Here is a 17,837-nt window from a genome sequence, read left to right as displayed (position 1 = left end):
AAAGCATGGGACTGACTGAATATAGATCCCTGAGGTACTCCCTTGTCTACCATCCGGCCACAAGAAGCAAGAGTGCCCAGTTGCACTACGGTAGTTCGATCTTTTAAATAGCTTCTGAGCCGGCTTATGGCTGTTCCTCTGATACCCATCTCCCACAGTTCTAATATACTGTGGGAGATGGTATTGAAGGCGGCCGACATGTCTAACAGGACCGGTATGGCCGATTGTCCAGTGTCCTGGGCGAGTCTGATTTATTGTCGACTACCTCAACCAGACAAGTTTTGGTGCTGTAACCAGCCCTAAAGCCTGAATGAGAAGAGTCCAACTGCTTGTGGTTTCCCGGATAGGTTGTTAGCGGTTTGTTGACAAGCGAGTCAAGTACCTTTCCAAAATAGGGGAGTAAGGAGATGGGCTGATAGTTGCTGGGCTCCTTGGGATCAGCTGGGGTTTTTTAAGAATAGGCTTGACTCTTGCTTGTTTCCATTTAATAGGGACCATTGCTTGAGTTAAGGACATATTAAATATGTTAGTGAGACTTTGCAGGGAGCACCTCTTCCCCTAGGGTGAAAGGCTAGTTGGGGAGGCCAGCGGGTCAAAGGGGAACATGGCCTGGCAAATTATACATGGAATGCGGTCTGTATAGGAAGACAGCATTTTTGTTTTAATTGACAAGGCCTAAGGTCTTAAAGTATTCAAAATAATCAAACTTCCAAAAGAAACAGAAAATGGGGTTACGAGAGACTGAGATGAGAGGAGATGGACAGAATCTACAATTTTGTTTCCTCAAGTCCACGATGTCACCTTTTTTGGAAGTGGCCTAGAGGACACATTTCGTCCCATAAATATGCTGGAAACTGTTAGATATACATGGGAGGCTGTGCCTGCTGGCTAACATAGGAGGTCAAAAGACAAACAGTGTATAACAGAAAAGTATATTTTATGTAAGAAACCTTAAACCATACTCATGCTTTCCATTGCCCGAAGAATCATTTTAGTAATCACGATGGCTTCTCTCAAAATTGAGTCCAGATGAAAAACAAACTCCGCAATGAGAATTCTCTAAACCTAAAGTTCCTATTGCGAAATATACAGAGAACAAAGACCGCTCACAAGTAAGGGATATCCTTACAGACATTAACTTCACAAGGTTGTACTGCAGAAGATGGCATAACCAGCATTTTGCCTGATAGTGCTTACTACAGACCACGTCAGTCCAGGCACCACCTTGGCCAAGCTGCCAAGATTGTACCTTGATTAGGACGAATGGGCACTATGACTTTCAGTGTAGATTTGTAATGGACCTCAGGCTTGTCCCACTCTAAACAGAGCCATGCAGCCGACTATCACACTCTAATGATCCCATAACACTTATCCAAGGGCAAAGTCCTAGGACAGGCGTCAGAGGGATGGGTAGGAGTAGGGAAGCACTGACGGTAAAGAAAGGATGAGATTGACCCAGAAAGTTCTGTTTTAAAGATTGGTAGACAGGCCTTTTCTCTATTCTGAATAGAATGATGTTCAGTGTGGGGGAGGGGAGAGAGAGAAGGGGGATTGGTAACTAGGAAGATTAGATATAAAAGAGTTACCCACTAAATTCGGGTGAGTCATGGAGCCAAACAGGCATATGCAAAAAAGTACCCTTTCAAATTTAGTTTATTTAGACAAAATATGTCCCCATAAACAATCGTTACAAAAAATCGATGCAACATCAACCAGCTTTTAGAATCATTTAATTCCAAATACACAAATGATTGGCTACAGCGCAATCTGCTTGAAACCCCATTAAGCACACAAAGAAACATGGATTGAATGTAATACAAACAAGTTGAAGCCTGGACCAAAGAGTGGATGCCCACTCCCCCCTCCCCCCCCCCCCCCCTCCTCCCCCACCCCTCTCGCCCATCGGGAAGACCATGGCTTTTCGAAACCTTTTGATGCCTAGAAAATGATACTAACAAAACGCAATCGGTTTTCTGTTGGCCTGGAATTTGTAGGCCTGCATTAAATGACATGAAAAGTGTGCCATGTAAGTTTATGTGGAAAGAAGAACCCCCCCCGCATAACTGCTGCAGAATGCCTACCTGACTGGCACTATGAAAGTATAGGACGTCGAGAGGGATTAAAAACCCTACAGGGAAAACGGTGGAGGCGGGGGCTACTTAGGGGAAACAAATCTCGTGATAGAAAATAATGCAAAACCTGAAGCAATCGGTTCAGAAGTGCCCGAGTGTTCGGTAAGTTATTACCTGACGATGCAGCAATCACCCCGAAGGTATATATATCTATGTATTCTAAAGTTCAATGAGTACGTTCACTCTTCAGGTCGGGCCCTGCTGAAGAGGTAGCAGGAAAAAAAAACAGGCGGAGTATTTTATTGGTAGGGCTTCCTGAAATGTGCGTTTAAAAGATAATATGTCGTCCTTTTCAAGTTGATGCCTCAATACCTCTCAAGTAAAATGGAAAATTACTGCGCAATGACATTCAATTGCAACTCGGTAGTTAAAAGTTGCACTGGCGTTGCATTAGCCTGCCACCTAGTGGTTCAGTTCAGAGTACATGTGAAACGTTTGGAAACAACTAACAGTTGAAGAGTCCATTGGCAGGATCCAAACTGAATTCAGATACCTTAGAACATTCGGTATTATCATCACGTGGAAATACTTAATTTTAAGAATGAAAGTGCACCACAGACTAAGAGAGAGTTATCTTGCTTTTAAATATGGTATGTCGCGAGCGTGTGCATAGCTCAGTGGTGGTTCCCATTGTTTTAATGGAGTTCCTTTCTGTATTGCATTGCAACATTTATATAGCGCTAAATGTCGCCGCTGTGGGGCGCTGAAGCACTTGCCTACATAGGTAGCATGCAACACCGCGTAGGGTGTGTGGTTGGAAGTGTGTTCTCCTGGTTTAGACAGTGTTTTCATGTCACACGTGATGACCACTGGGGAGTGGTTATAGTGTTATTGGACGCATTTCTTAGCATTGTGATGGATGAAAAAGTATGCGAGATGTACAAGCATTTTCTAGTTTTTAGTAAGCTGGAAGTTTTGAGCAGCATTGCAGGTCCCTTTATGGTATTCCTTATGTTCATAGTCCACTCTCCTGGTCACTGCACTGGGGTGTCAATCCGGAGATATTCTGCTTAAAGTGTATGGTCCTGAGCAGGCCTGGGTTCAGAGATAAATAGGAAGAGATCAGCTGGGATGGACTTTGTTAAAATCATCCCATACGTGATTGATTCTAGACATCTCACAATGACAATCATAGTATATAGCCAGTCAGAACCTACAGTGATGAACGAAATTAAAGTCCTCCGATGGCCAGTGGCATGTGGCAAAATTCTACATTTAGTCTATGTCTAATGAGACGGCAAGGAGTGGTTTACTGCTGTACACTGGTACAGTACTGGGTGGACATGGCCCTCATCAGTTTTGTCTTATGTGAGTGTGAGAGTGTCAAGCAGTAAAAGGGGGTTATTTAGCAGTCTGTTCGAACTAAAATCGCCTGAATGCTGAGTGGTATATTAGTTTTAGTGTAGGTTATGTATTGAATTGTATTATACTGGTAACTGCATTTATATAGCACTTACTATCCCTGATGAGGAGTTGTAGTGCTTTACACCAAGCAGCACGCAGCTCCGGAACCCAAGGGTACATTTTTTTGCGGTTATTGTTGGTTACTGAGATTAGTCTTGTGCTCTAAAGGAAACTATTCCATATATTTACTTCAGTGTCTATGTCGTAGATTAAATTAATAAGAGTTCGGCATGATCTTTAGTGGGAAAAGCGTATGTGAGTTCATGCATTGGTTGGCAGTATTAATAGTTGTGGTAGAGGAGATCAGCATTAGAATTTGGGGTATTAGTTAAGAGGGTTGGCACCCACCTCAAATAATAAATCACAATCCCTGTCGGAGTGAACTTAAATAAAACTCTACTTAACCCTCTGGTAGCTAGGAACAGAAGCATCCAGGCTTCACTTAGGGGCAATGAGTAAAGTATTTATACAGTACTCAAACAGCAATAAAGTGACAACACAACACAAGAACAGTACCAAAGTAATTTAGAAAAGTAGGGAATATTTTAATAATTAAAATGACACCAAAACGACAAAAATCTAATCAGCGAGACCAGAGATATTAGTTTTGAGAAAATTTTAGATTAAAATAGCGCCAAGAAGCACAAAGCTCCAACTCTGGGTATCCGGTCATGTGGGACCATGCCACAAGTAAGTTGAGGTCAACTACAGTCTGGTATGGGTCAGTTACAGGATCAGATTTGTTCAGCTGGCTTACCTTCTGACTTTGGTGTGGGGACTGAGCAGCGCTTCTTTGATCTGAGGAGCTCTGCACCAATCTGCACCAGACATAGTAAAGGTTTCAGGCGGCAGCTGCACAGCAGGGCTCTGCATCAGAACCAGTGAAACCTTCAGTTAGGCAGGAAGAAGTGCACTTTGACTACTTGAAGGGGCCAGGACCTTGATGGCAGCATTTGGGGGTTTGGGTCTCTCTCCACAGAGGCCAGCAGAAAGTACCAGCTCAGGTCCAGTTGGGTCTGGTCAGCTTTGATGCTGGAAAAGCCCATGGAAACTTGCTGTATCCCTGTAGTTAACACAGAAGGCCAGCCGATTGACCCATGGAGTCACTTCTGGAGTTCTGGGTTTAAGGCAAGCAAGCCCAGTCTTCCTTCAGACAGCATGGTAGTTCTTCCTCTGAGTCTAACCAGGTCCTGAAGTGTTCTGATTTCAGGTTCTCAGGATGCCACTTTTATGCCAAGTGCTACCATGTAGGTCGAGGACAATCTTTTGTCTACCACCTAAACTGGTTTTGGTCAGTTCCCCTTCTCCTCTGGGGTTTGGCTCAAGTCTGCCTAGTGAAAGAAAGATCTGGTGTCAGGTTCTCCTGTGTGGGAAATGGCCACTACAACGCGGCCGTTTCCAGGCAAACCTTAACCATGCATGCATTACAACGCATGCGTGGCTACTATTTTCGCCTTTACCTCGCATACCTTTACTATAAGATACGTAGTGAAGGCATGTGTGGTAAAGGCTAAAATTAGAAAAAGGGGGCTTTGGTCGTCTCCCCCCAAAAATAAAAAAAAAGGCGTGGGAAAAAGAGGGGGCTTGTGGTCTACCCCCCCCCAAAAACCGAACCTGATGTCATGACGCGAAGTGGAGGCAATCGGCGTCGTTTGAGAGGAAACGGAAAGAAACTTTCACTTCCTCTTTACGATGTACAACGTTACCAAGGAAGATGAAGGAGAGGAGACGACGTGAAGAGGTAAAGGGAATTTTCTTTTTTTTAAAAGATATATATAAGGATTGAGGGTTAGGGCAGGGGTAATTATAAGAAGGATTGGGGGCTGGGAGGTCACGTAAGGGTACAGGGGAGGGGTATAACCTTTACCAAGAGTATGCCATTACCATGCATACATTTACAACTAAAATCGTTGTAAAGGTATGCGTGGTAAAGGAATATTCGTGGTAAAGGTTATGGCTGGAAATAGCATTCCGTTGTAACGCATGCGTGGTAAAGGCATGCGTTGCAACGGAATGCGTTGTAACGACATATAACCCTCCTGTGTGTGCCAGCACCAGTGCCTTTGAAGTGTAATTAGGGCAAGCTATCCTGACAGGAAGACCCACGCCTCCCACACACACAGCCTTTTGTCCATTGTTTAGAAGAAATAAACATCTGACGCCATAGAGCCAGCAGGAGCAAAGTAACACCTGGACACTGGCAGTAAGGAAGTATTAGGTTAAGGCAGGAAAATTACAGGTGTTTAAAAGTGTCATTTCCAATACAACAAAAATTGTGACTTTACCACTAAGTTGGAGTTTAAATTACGATTAAAAGGAGACTTTCAAATATTTTTCTAGCTGCTCCAAAACTGAATATATCTTCTATTAAATGTAATAGAGTAAACCACTGGTAGTCTATGGCCCTTACTATTCACAGTGAAGAATGACTTTAGAGATATGTAAAACATGTTAAACCGTAAATATACATGTCCTACTTTGTAAGTGCACTGCACTCTGCCGTATGAGCATTTAGGGCCTACCTTTGAGGTGACTTCGAATTATTAAAAAAGAAGATTTACGCCTGGAAAAATGTTTCTTTTTCCAGGTCTAAATGGCAGCTTAAAACTGCAAACACAGGCTGCAATGGCAGACCTGAAGACATGTTTTGTAGTGGTACTTTAGTGGGTGGCTCAATGAGTGCTTCAGTCCCCTAGTAGAATTTAATTTACAGGCCCTTGGTACATGTTTTACCATATACCAGGGACTTACAAGCAAAATAAATATGCCATTTAGGTATATGACAATCTTATAATGTTTAAAAGGAAGAGCAAAAACACTTTACCAATGGTTAGCAAGAATAAGGTGCACAGTCTCATAAAATCCGATGGAAGGAAAAAGCTAAATTAGGAATGTTGTATTTAAATGTTTTGCTAGAGATGCACTTCCCCTTTTCATTGTAAAGATCAGGGTGGGATGAAGGAGAACACAGTGTGTTTTAGTAAAAGGCTTCTTAGGGCAGTTAGCACGGAGTCTTACTCTAATCTGGAGCGCCCACAACACGAGCACAATAAAGTGTGAGATCTAGTGTATGACTGTCATTCAGCCTCTCTGTAACAGTAACCAGTCACACAAAGGACAGGCCCTCCCTAGAAACTTCCTCACCTGAGCAAAAGAGACTGTCCCACCCCTAACACTTCCCATCTACCAAACGTGCCATGCTCATGAAAGACAAGTATATGCTCAGAAGGCATAGTTACTTCTAGTCCTATCTCTCCTCCAGGGGAATCTACAAGGAAATCATTAGGACTATATTGCCCCAGAGCACTTTTAAAAAGAAACAATTTTCTTTGATTTTAGTTAGAAAATTCCAGTCTTCTTATTTAAGAAAACAATTTAGCAGCCTATTAAAAAGCTATGTTGGCCAAGTACATACATGGTCTATATAAAATTAAAAGAAAATCACCAAATGTGACAGGGAAAATACTTTCACAAACCTTTTCTTGACCCTTTCGTGTCTGATTCTGTATGGAGGGAGTGCCTAACTCACCGAGACATCGGGCCTGAAACTTATAATTAAATACAAAGAGAGGCTGGCAACTCCTGAATAATTTCCGTTCTGGCAAATTAAATACAACGCTGTGCATAGGGGTTCTCACTGCCAGTGGATGCATGTCTTCTGGCAAAATTAAGTCTAGAGCTCCATTATGTCACTTTAACACACTGTGACTTCAGTATTCAATGTCCGCCATCTTCTCATGATAAGCACTCTAGCTGAAGTATTACATGTCCTGCCAATGCTCAAGCTTCTAAACTTGAGAATCAGTGCATCTATTTCCTGCATTGCTTCAGCATCATGGATAAAGACGTCTGAATCCATGAAGGTTTTGAATTCACTAGTGACTCATACATGCCAAAAGACATTATTCAGGTGGGAGACACGATTTTTAAAGCAAAAAATGGCTTTAGTGAGATTGTAATCAGGTGCAGCAGGCTGATGTACAGCAGCTACTACACTTTCATCCGCTGGCCTTGCACTCCAAGAACATCCACATGTCTGAATGCCCCAGTGAGTGATGGGTCTGTCAAGATGGTGATTTGCAAATGTTATGTAAAAGGTCTTCCCTTGAGCATGATTTTTTAACACCATCAGCATTGGAAGATGGTGGTTTTTCAGACCCTGTCTCTTGGGATTCCCAGTCTCCCTCCGGAATCCTAATAAGGCGTAAACCACTGCCATGAAGCGAGTACCAGGAACACAATGGAAGCCCCCACGAAACTTGAGACTAGCAATGCAGAACAACAACATTCTTTTTGATGATGGGCGGATCACATAGATTCACTTTTCAAATACACTATTTACCCAACAGCCGATTGCGCGGTTGTTAGTCCTAGCATCATTGGCGTGGGTTTCCCCTGTATTTTTGCCTTTGCCTCCTGTGTTTATGCTGTGTGTTGTACTTCGTTTTGCTGGTCCAGATGCTTTGAGCACTTTGCCACTGCTGTTCAGTGCAAAAGTGCAAGCGCTCCCTTTCTATATTATTGTTATGGATTGGTGATTCCATGATTGGCATATTTGATTTACTAGTCAGTCCCTAGTACAATGCACTGTGTGTGCCAGGGCCTGTAAATCAAATGCTGCTAGTGGGCTGCAGCACTGATTGTGTCACCACATAAGCAGTTTGTAAATGTAACTCAGGGCTGCCAATGCAGAGCCTATGTGCAGTCTGGTACTGCCATGTCGACCTGGCAAGTGCACCCACTTGCCTGCCCCCAACCCTCCCTTTTCTTACATCTTAGATACCCCTAAGGTAGGCCCAAGGTACCCATGTGAGCTTGGTGCAGTGTGTGTGAAAGTTAGGACATGCCCTGGGGTGTGTGTGGCATGTACGGATAGTGAAATACTGCCAATTTCATTTTTCACTATTGCAAGGTTACCTGTTCCCATAGGATAGAATGGGGAGTTTGCTTATAACATCTTATAAACATAACTACCCGTAGGAAAATAAAGTTTAGTATGCCCTCACTCAAAATATTTAAATGCATCTTTTAGTGAGGGTAATTTTTACATTCTGCGTTTGAAAATGCCACTTTTAGAAAGTAGGTGTTTTCTTGCTTAGCCATCCAGTGTGCCTCTGCCAGGATGTGTATTAACTGCCTGGCTTTCGAGTGACAGGGGCTGGGGATGTGCAGTGGCTCCAGAGAGTCTGGATGAGTCACGGCTGGGCTGAATAGACCTGGGCTGCATTTAGAGTAGAGGGAGGATGTTTCTTTTCTCCTGCATGGTCCTGGTCTGCCTTCCACAATGCTGTCTCCACCTCCTGCCAGGAAGCTGCACCAGAGAGAACAGAAATGGTCTTGGCTGGGAAAAGAGCTTCTCTGCCACAGAGAACAAAGGATTTTACTGTATAAAAAGAGGGGCCCAGACCCCAGACTTTTAGAATACTTTTGGACTTCAAGAGAAGCCTCTGCCAATGAGAAGAGCTGGAGAAACTGGATGAGGACTACTGCCCTTTGCTTTGTGCTGTCTGCGGTTGGCCTGCTGTGGCTGTTTCAGCCTAGGAGAGGAAATGTGTGTGTATCCTGCTTGGGAAGGTATCTCCAAGGGCTTGAAGTGGAGCTTGCCCCTGTTCAAGAGATCTCAGTAACAGCAAATACCTCACCGTCCTTCTGGGCACCGTCTTTGGAACTGCTGGTTTCAGTCACCGCAGAAGAGTCTGTAGCAGGATTCCGTGTCCTGAAGGCTCCGCAGAGAGCACTGCCTCACTTCGCAACACAACCCTGGTCTCACCGACTCCGTCAACGAGCCGCTGCTTGCACCGCGTCCTGTGGGAACCGCATTCCGCAACGCTACATGTTGCACAGACGTAACCGACTCAGTCGCTGCCCGACACACATCAACCGGCTCAGTCACTGCATTATGACCTTTCCCAGCACGACATCGAGCACCTTCTCACTCTGCAATGCAAGCCTTTGTCTCCCTGCCTCCATCAACGAGCCGCGGCCTGCAACGAGCAGTGAGGACACCGCATGCTGCAACGCTTCCATCTCACATCGCAACCGCGACAGTTGCCCCTGACTGGCTCGTACCATTGTGTCGGCCGCAACACGAAAGGTACTGTCTCATTATTATTATTATTATTAAGCAACTTATAACGCGCAAACTAAACCCGAAGGTGTCAAGGCGCCTATCAAAACCAATCAAAAAGTTTGCAGAGCACCACTAAGGGTATGCACGTGTAAAAAGGTGGGTCTTTAGAGCGGATCTAAAGGTTTGTAGAGTGGGACGGGATCTTACTTCCAAAGGGAGGGCATTCCACCATTTAGGTGCCAGGTTAGAAAAGGCCTTGCCTCCCCATCTTGCTTTTCTAACACGAGGTACAAAGAGAAGAAGTTTGTGACTGGAGCGAAGATTCCTACCGGGGTTATGCTGAGATGGAATGGATCCCATGCCTGTAGGGCTGGATTTAGCTAAGGCTTTATACACCAGACACATGGATTTAAAAAGGATCCGGTACTCAACAGGGAGCCAGTGAAGTTGCTTTCGGGCTTCAGTGGCAGAGGCAAGTTTAGGTAGGTCAAGAACAAATCTCGCTGCCGCGTTCTGGACCACCTGCAAGCGCTGTAGATGACTCTTGTTCAGTCCTGCATACAGCGCATTGCAGTCTCAGAGTCTGTCGACGCTTTAGCTTACAAGTACCAACCCGGTTGGCTGGAATTGTTAGACTCTATTGTGTTTAGTATCGCATTAGCCCCAAAAAGAGCTAATGAGTCGGAGGAACTGTGTTTTCACGTTATTCCTGCGTTATTTTGGACAGTAACTATTTTTACAGTATTATATGTTGGATTTTTGTTGTTTCTGGTCTTGTTGGTTTAGTTAAAGTTTTACTTATTTTTCTAAACTAGTGTGGTGTCCATTTGTAGTGTTTTACTGTGTTACTGAATGCATGCACAAATGCTTTACACACTGCCTCTGAGATAAGCCTGTCTGCTCGTGCCAAGCTACCAAGGGTGGTGAGCAGTTTTTTTTTTAGAAGTGTATCCCCCTTACCCTGACTAGGAAGAAGGATCCCTACTTGGACAAAGGTAACTACCTCTGCCAACTAGAGACCCCCATTTCAAACGACTATCAGTCATAACGTGCAGTTTTGGAAAAAAAAGTCCAGCATTCGATGATAGACTGAGCTCCTTGACATATGCAACCAGAAATTCTCTCTTCATCTTTTTAGAGTATTAAGTTTAACACTTGTGCAAGCCTGACACCAAGAGTCTTCGTGGTCCTTTGAAATACAAATCACACACCTTGCATGCCACTTTGGCTATAATTTAAAGAGCATTTAACCTTTCAGGAAAAGAAAAGCCAAAAATGCGTCTTGGTGTTTTTAAATCAATCTCATTTAAGTAGTTACATCTTTCGACTCACAGCTTAATGATGGCTCTTAGAAACTTTATGAACGGAGGGAGGTCTTTTTAACAACTGGCTGTCAACTCAGGGGAAGATTAGAATGAACCACGCATACAATCACAGCAAGTTCTTCTGCGACCACTGCCTGAGTTAATAGCGAAAGCAAGTACCTAGAGAGGTATTTTCTCATTGATAATAAATAACTGATATTTATTTGGATTACAATTTTTGGTAGTACATGTCTTTGAGTGCTGTACAATCCAGTTAAAAAACAATAATACAATCATAATGGACCAAAATGTAATCACAATCTAAAAAACTCATCAAAACCTTCTAATGAATATAAGCAAACGTAATGTTATGTAAGCTATCAATGGTGAACAATCCTTCACGTTCTAGCCTTGAGCACCATTAAACATGAGTTTACTCCATGTCTAGTTCTTCGAAAACCACAAAAATAAACCATACCCGGCCTCTCCTTCCAACCATTTCCAGATGGTTAGTCGGTTTGTACTGTTTACTGTAGTTGTTTATACTCTCCTCCATCATAAGGAACCACGGGAGAGAGTTGGCACAGAGTTAACTGAATGGTTCAACCATAAGCCTACAGAATTTCAATAGTATTGTCAGAAAAGTTTTTAAAAAAAGGATGCCGATCCTTCCAAGATTGCAAAAAACACAGTTGATGGACAGAATGTAGAACAATGTCATACATTCACCCCAGTACAAGGATCTGGGCCTAAATCCATCGTTTTTTTGCACTCCACACCACCCTGGGTTAGACACTGGCTATATGCAAATCAGCTCGGACCCTGTGCCCCATGGGAACAGTCCAGTCCGAACTACCAAGCCATGTCTTTCCCAGAACGGAATCAAGCATCCAAGGACCGGTTTCTGGCTATCAGCCTTCATTCAGCCTGGATAGCTTGATCCTTCCAAGATAACATCAAAAGAGTGACTCTCTTTATCATGACCAATGTTCAAGTATAAAAAAATAGAGCAGAAAATTAAAGCACAGATGGGTTCTTAGAGAACTTATCAGTCCGCTGGGGTGGCATTGCTCCTACCCCGGTGTGAGAGGTCATCAAATGATGTAGCATGCCTCGATAATTTGAGGGTGAGATGATCTCTCGAAAATCTTATGATGACCCACAACCAGGAGAAGTCAATAAAAACCTAATATGACCTACTTGACTGTAAATACCCTCAATTCTCTCTTTTGTGTTGTATAGAATCAGTAGAAAGTCAGCAATTTTAGCTCTCACAGGAAGAGAAGTATTTTCAATTTCTAGGTAACTTGTCCGTGTTTCATCAAGGTTGCAGACTGAGATTGTTATAAACGCCCTTTAATTTTATTTAACACCTTGCAGGCGCTTGGCTGTCTGCCTTGTGCCTTTCAGGTATGGGGCAAATGTAATGCACCCCTCATGATAATAAGCCTTTTAATGTTAAAGATTAGCTAAGATTTAGTAACAAGGAAATTCAGATAATATGTAAAGCCCTCTGCACTTATATTCTTTATTCATTTACATTTTCCACACTGGTTTTAAAATCAGTTGTAAATTTTTGCATATAGTCTGCACTAAAATAGTTTCTAATAAAACTATGGGAAAAGCTTATTCAGATCTCTTGCATGTGCTCGCCGTCTCAGACAGGTAATATTACGCTCCTACCACTAACTCCTCCTGGGTATATTCATTCGAGTTTCATGGGACGCAACCCGTTTCCCCAGCTCTGAATGGGAAGTTAGAATACTTGTACTTCCTTTAGACTAAAGGACATCTACAAGGTGTGGTCATGCAACAGGCTGATGGCTGTCACTATTCCATCATTTTTCTGCCACAGCCATGCCTTCTATGTAAACATGCAAAATTATGGCTGGCAGTTGTTGCGGAGGGGATGGCGGGGTTTATGCCTCTTCGGAAATTAAGGCCTTATCTTTCGCCTGTGCTGCAGAAAATATTACATTTTTACTAGCTAGCCCCTGAATCACTGAACAATTCTCAATGATTTTTCACATGAAAAAAAACTTCAGCTAGAGACCTTATCACATTTTAGGTGGGGTTTTCCCGTAGTATAAAATATATTTTTTAAAAGGCACAAAGACGATCATTTCCAAAGTAACAAACATACCGAGTCTGCAATTACAAAGTAAACATTCTATGGTAAAAATGTATTTTCCTCAATTATATCCTGTAGGAAAAATAGATTCCTGCACACTCAGCTAGCAACCAGACTAGCTTGCATTTCACAAAATGCTAAACCCGTGGCTACATAGATGTTTGGTAAGTGGTCAGGCTAAATCAATAATCATGCACAGGTGTTGACTACAGTAAAATTGAAATATTCAGTGACAGACCAGCCCCTCTGAAATGCTTGTAGAAATGTGGGGAGCGTCACATACCATGTCTGTACGACTGTACCCCAAGTCTGCAGGCCTTTTAGAGGAACTGACCTGCAGTGTAGATCAATCTTCCAGTAGTCCAGCCTACCCGTCCCAGCGTGACATTCTCTTGGAGATCAAGACTCTTAACTTAATTGGTGGACTGGGTGAAGAATCATAGGCCCATTCTTAGTCCATCAGTAAACTTAAGAGCACACTTGATAAGAATAAAACACAATCTGAGAGAAACAGGAATTGAATAGAGAGAGCAAGAGAAAGGATAAGCAAAATAGAGAGAAGGGGAGCAAGGCATTACAACAATGAATGTTAGTTATTCTCTAAGCAGGCAATCTTCATGCTGCGACATTTGAATCATATGTCAACATGCAATAAAAAGGGACCAAGACCCTACTTCTTCTTACTGAGAGACATTCACAATCAGGGAACCCCATTTGATCAACTATTACAAAATGTGATGAAGATGTAATCCATTACATTGATCAATCTGTGTGGCATAGGATACTAAACTCTGCAAGGGCACCGTACCTCCTCATCTGCTCAAAGCAGGACCCATGACCAGCAGCAACATGTCTGCAATGGACTCACCGAGTTTATGCTGGAAGCAGAGCTTAGCCAGTAGGATAAGGATGAACGGGAGTCCTTTCTGCAGCCAGGAGATAACTGCTCTCAGTTCTGAGAGGGCAGGTGCTGGGGTGCCAGGCTCGTCGCTGCCCTCCTCTGTGGGGCCATGGCGGTCTGTAGCCACATGCAAGAGAGATGAGCGTGGGTGACCATGGTGGTAGTGCTGCGGCTGCTGTGGCAGAGCTGGCGGCTGCTGCAGCTGTGGCCGGTGGTGGTGATGGTGGTGGTGGTGGTAAGGGCCCCCATCTAGACGAAGGGCTCCTTCATCTCTTGGGGGTGGCATTTGAATGAAAACCTCGCCAGCACCAGTTGAGGACCCCAAAACGAGAGCCGACTGTACGGTGATGGCACCTGACTGGAGTCCAGAGAATAATTGCTGATGTGAGGAAGGACAGGATGCCAAGCCTTCAAATACCCCACTCTCCTCCAAGCTGGTTTCTGAGCTGAGAGTCTGACTTCTGCTCCTAAAAAAACACATAAGCAATTGCAATGCGTAAAAATTGTGAAACGAATGTCAAATGAAGAATAGCCGAATGGCATCAAGTATACCAGGAAGACATGCAACCCAATGTGATAGTGAGATGGCATTGATCAAAACCGGTCTCTGGAAAGAGTTGCTTTGTTCCTCATAGTTTCTTCACTGATCCCTGAAAGTGGAGGACTATCCTAAACCAAATAAAGCTATAGGTAGCATACATAAATCCAAAGAAGAAAAAAAGTTATCTATGCTTTTGTGGTAGGCAAGACATCTTAGGCAACACACAAGTCTACCGGAAGAAAATTGATTGTCTTGACATACTCCTCACACTCATGAGTACAGAAAATTCCTACTGATTGAAAAAAGTGGTCATAAATTTAGTACCAACCTATTTCCTAAAACATAAAACTTTCTCCTTCATAAAAGATACCTCTAGCAAGAAATTGATTATGGGAACCAAAAGTCTAGAAGTCCCAGTATGCTCAGTGGAACTAAACAACCATTCCGTCTCTGGTGGTACTTCTCTGGCTCTGCATCCACCGCTTTATATCAGCTTCTCCAAAATGTCCAGTTCTGGGATCTTTCCTCTGCTTCCCGTACATGAATGGATTAGGCGACAAAATGCTCTTGTTTTGTTTCCATAACCTCCTCAGTGCCAATGAAAGCCGGGTTCTCTTTTCCTATTCTTCCACATCTTACCTGGAAATCCAAATATTAGTGTGACTAAAAGCCATATGACGATGGCACTCACTCTAGCTGAAAGCAATAAAAACTTTAATACCACACTTTCCGGCTTCCCCTATTCAGGCTAGGTCTGATGGCTCAGAGGACTGACTAACACATCCACTCCAGGAATTTATGTTTGATCTCAGGGTCACAGCTTTGAATCCTAGTGGGTCCATTTAGCCTTTCATTCTTCCGATGTCGATAAAATGACTACGACTGAATTAGGTAACAAGAACCTCATGTTATTTTAGCGCCAAGAGAATGTGAACGATGAACATGCACTTTATCCTTCTTTCTTTTCCTTTCACATAAGCAAATTTGGATTAAACTATCTTTAGGTCCTGTTTCTGTGTTTTAAACGTTCAATAATTTGTATTGAGGCATTTACTGCTCGAATCTTTTTACTTACCTTTAATGGAATCCACTAATGAATCTTTGTTCTGATATATTTAGTCACCCTTGATTCTTGGGTACATAGTATTCCCTTGTTCGATTTACATAATCCAGATTATAGGCATCAGGTCTCCCAGGCAGCCCCAAACCCCATTACACTACAATATTCTCCCAGACAAGCTCTGAAAAATTACCTCCTCAAAACCGCTATGAACTCACACCTTCTAATGGAGAACAAAAATGATGAGTGACCACATCAATATGCACTTAACTACCCACCAATAGCAGATGGGTATTAAACCAGTACAATTGGTGAGGTCGTCAGGAGTTTCTTGTATATGCGGACCACCTACAATATATTCACTCAAACCAATACATCATTTGTAAAGATGTCTACTCAAACCAACACAGGTTCCATGCACCTCCTTTGTGACACTATACTGCATCTCTGGTTCTACTAACTGTAAACAAACAACTTGAAGGGGTAGCCAAAACAGATCAAAATCCTCCAAACCTGGGTTTCCTTGAGAAGAAGTAATGCTCTCACCATTACTGTCCCCTTATCCCCTTGCCCACAAACCCTCATTGTAACTACGAATGCTATAAAAAGCAGGTGTTGGATTGCTCTTCTAGCTCAGAACGCCAATATTCCACGCCCTCTTGAGTGCGAGAGGCACCGTCATCCAATAATCTCCTCTTTACAGAGACTGAGGCAGGTGCATAACTACTGATCGGATTAGACGTTTATCAAACCCGAACAGCTGGGCAGAAACAGGACAGTGTAGGCTTTTTGAAGCCAAGAACCAGAGAATCCATATGTGATGCACTCTTGCCCAATTTTTGCAGAATACTCTATGCTTTTGTGGCAGTTAAACCAGATTGTTACCTGTCCGTACCTGGTTCTTGCGCTGCATAATGCAGCACCAAAGTTCCTAGTACATACGTTATCCAAATGGTGAACTAAGATAGGGAAAGGTTTAGGATTCTTCACCCCTACCCCTCAAGGGGAAGCCAGCAGGCTTAGGTGATAGTAAATTCTAGCAGCACACCCCATAATGTTTAAAAGTATGCCTCTGTTATAGAACAGTAGCTCAAGCCACAGTGCAGTATTAATCTCAATGTCTTTCTCCTTGTTCATCTCTCGTTAATTATTTAATATACAACTATCACTTCCTGCTGATCCACGTTTCATTCAAGAACAATCATTCTACGAAATTAATCAGGGTTGAAAGTAATTTAAACCATAATGAAATAGCCATTCAACATTCAAAATTCATGAAAAGAGTCTCTGACTTAGCCACCAGACATATCCACCAAATGTCAGTGAAATAATCCGGAAAACCAACAAAAGCATTCAAATGTAGGTCACCATTTAACATGCCAGATCTAACAGGAATTGTGTATTTTTACACCAACTAACACAAGAAGTACACATCAATACCAAACGACCCTAGAATATAATCCATGTACATACGTTTAACCATGTTCTACCAGAAAGAGTACAATGTAAGTATTAATTGACAAATCAAGTCTTACCCTTCTATCATACTTGATAATCTATGTCAGAATAAAGTTGTTGTGAAATAGTCAAGAGAAAAACTGCAATAGACAAAGAAGCCAAATCAATCCGTGTTAAAAAAAAAAAAAAAATCCCCGAGTGTACAGCAACAGACCTAACATCATTACACTAATCCTTTTACTTGGAAGTGGTGTCCCAATCAGAAGCAAAAAATTCAGGCAGGCAGTAGCGTGATCATAAAATATTTATTTTCTTACTTTATTTTCCAGTTTTTTTTTATAGTATCGTATCTACAAAGCAATTCCCAAATTACATGATACATAGGCCATAGATGTATTTATGCAGTGCAGACATTTCAATAGTGGAACATTCGGACTGCAATGATGTGTGTATGTTGGGTGGGCTGGACTGTAATAGTAGAGGCTATGCTGTCCCCTGGGAAGTTTCTGGCGTCTAACTCACGCATCCAGTGTCATTGCTGTTGCCTGGAGTGGTGTTATCTACTGTGAATGCAAATCAGCAAAGTGTCTGGGGTGAGAAGGTAGGATCTCAATGGTTGCCAGAAGTCGCGGGGTCTAGACGTGGAGCTGCATAGAGCTCGCTATTGGTGTCACAGTATATTAAGGTATTGATCCATGCATTCTTATTGGGTGGGTGTTTACTGAGTGAAATTGTTACAAACCAACGTGAGGTTCTTGGGACATCCTGCACATAGCTCAATGGTGTCAGCATTGGGGAAGGTTCAATGTTGAGCTGTGTCATGAGGGAGAGTGAAA

The 17,837-nt window shown here is 42.8% G+C and overlaps 1 protein-coding gene across 3 annotated transcripts in view; it reads right to left on the bottom strand.

The window, feature by feature from the left end:
- The window catches only part of RNFT2 (ring finger protein, transmembrane 2), a 277,905-nt gene that overhangs the window by 200,160 nt on the left and 59,908 nt on the right, over positions 1-17,837 (bottom strand). For all 3 annotated transcript variants that reach the window (XM_086943264.1, XM_086943262.1, XM_086943263.1), the window contains one exon: positions 13,910-14,409. In XM_086943264.1, coding sequence (XP_086799390.1) covers positions 13,910-14,409 — 500 coding nt within the window. The remainder of the gene's footprint in view (positions 1-13,909; positions 14,410-17,837) is intronic.

This window comes from Lissotriton vulgaris, chromosome 11, assembly GCF_964263255.1.
Source record: "Lissotriton vulgaris chromosome 11, aLisVul1.2, whole genome shotgun sequence".
Taxonomy (NCBI): Eukaryota; Metazoa; Chordata; class Amphibia; order Caudata; family Salamandridae; genus Lissotriton; species Lissotriton vulgaris.
Note: the sequence above shows the minus strand (reverse complement) of the source record. Positions and strands in the feature narration are given on the sequence as shown.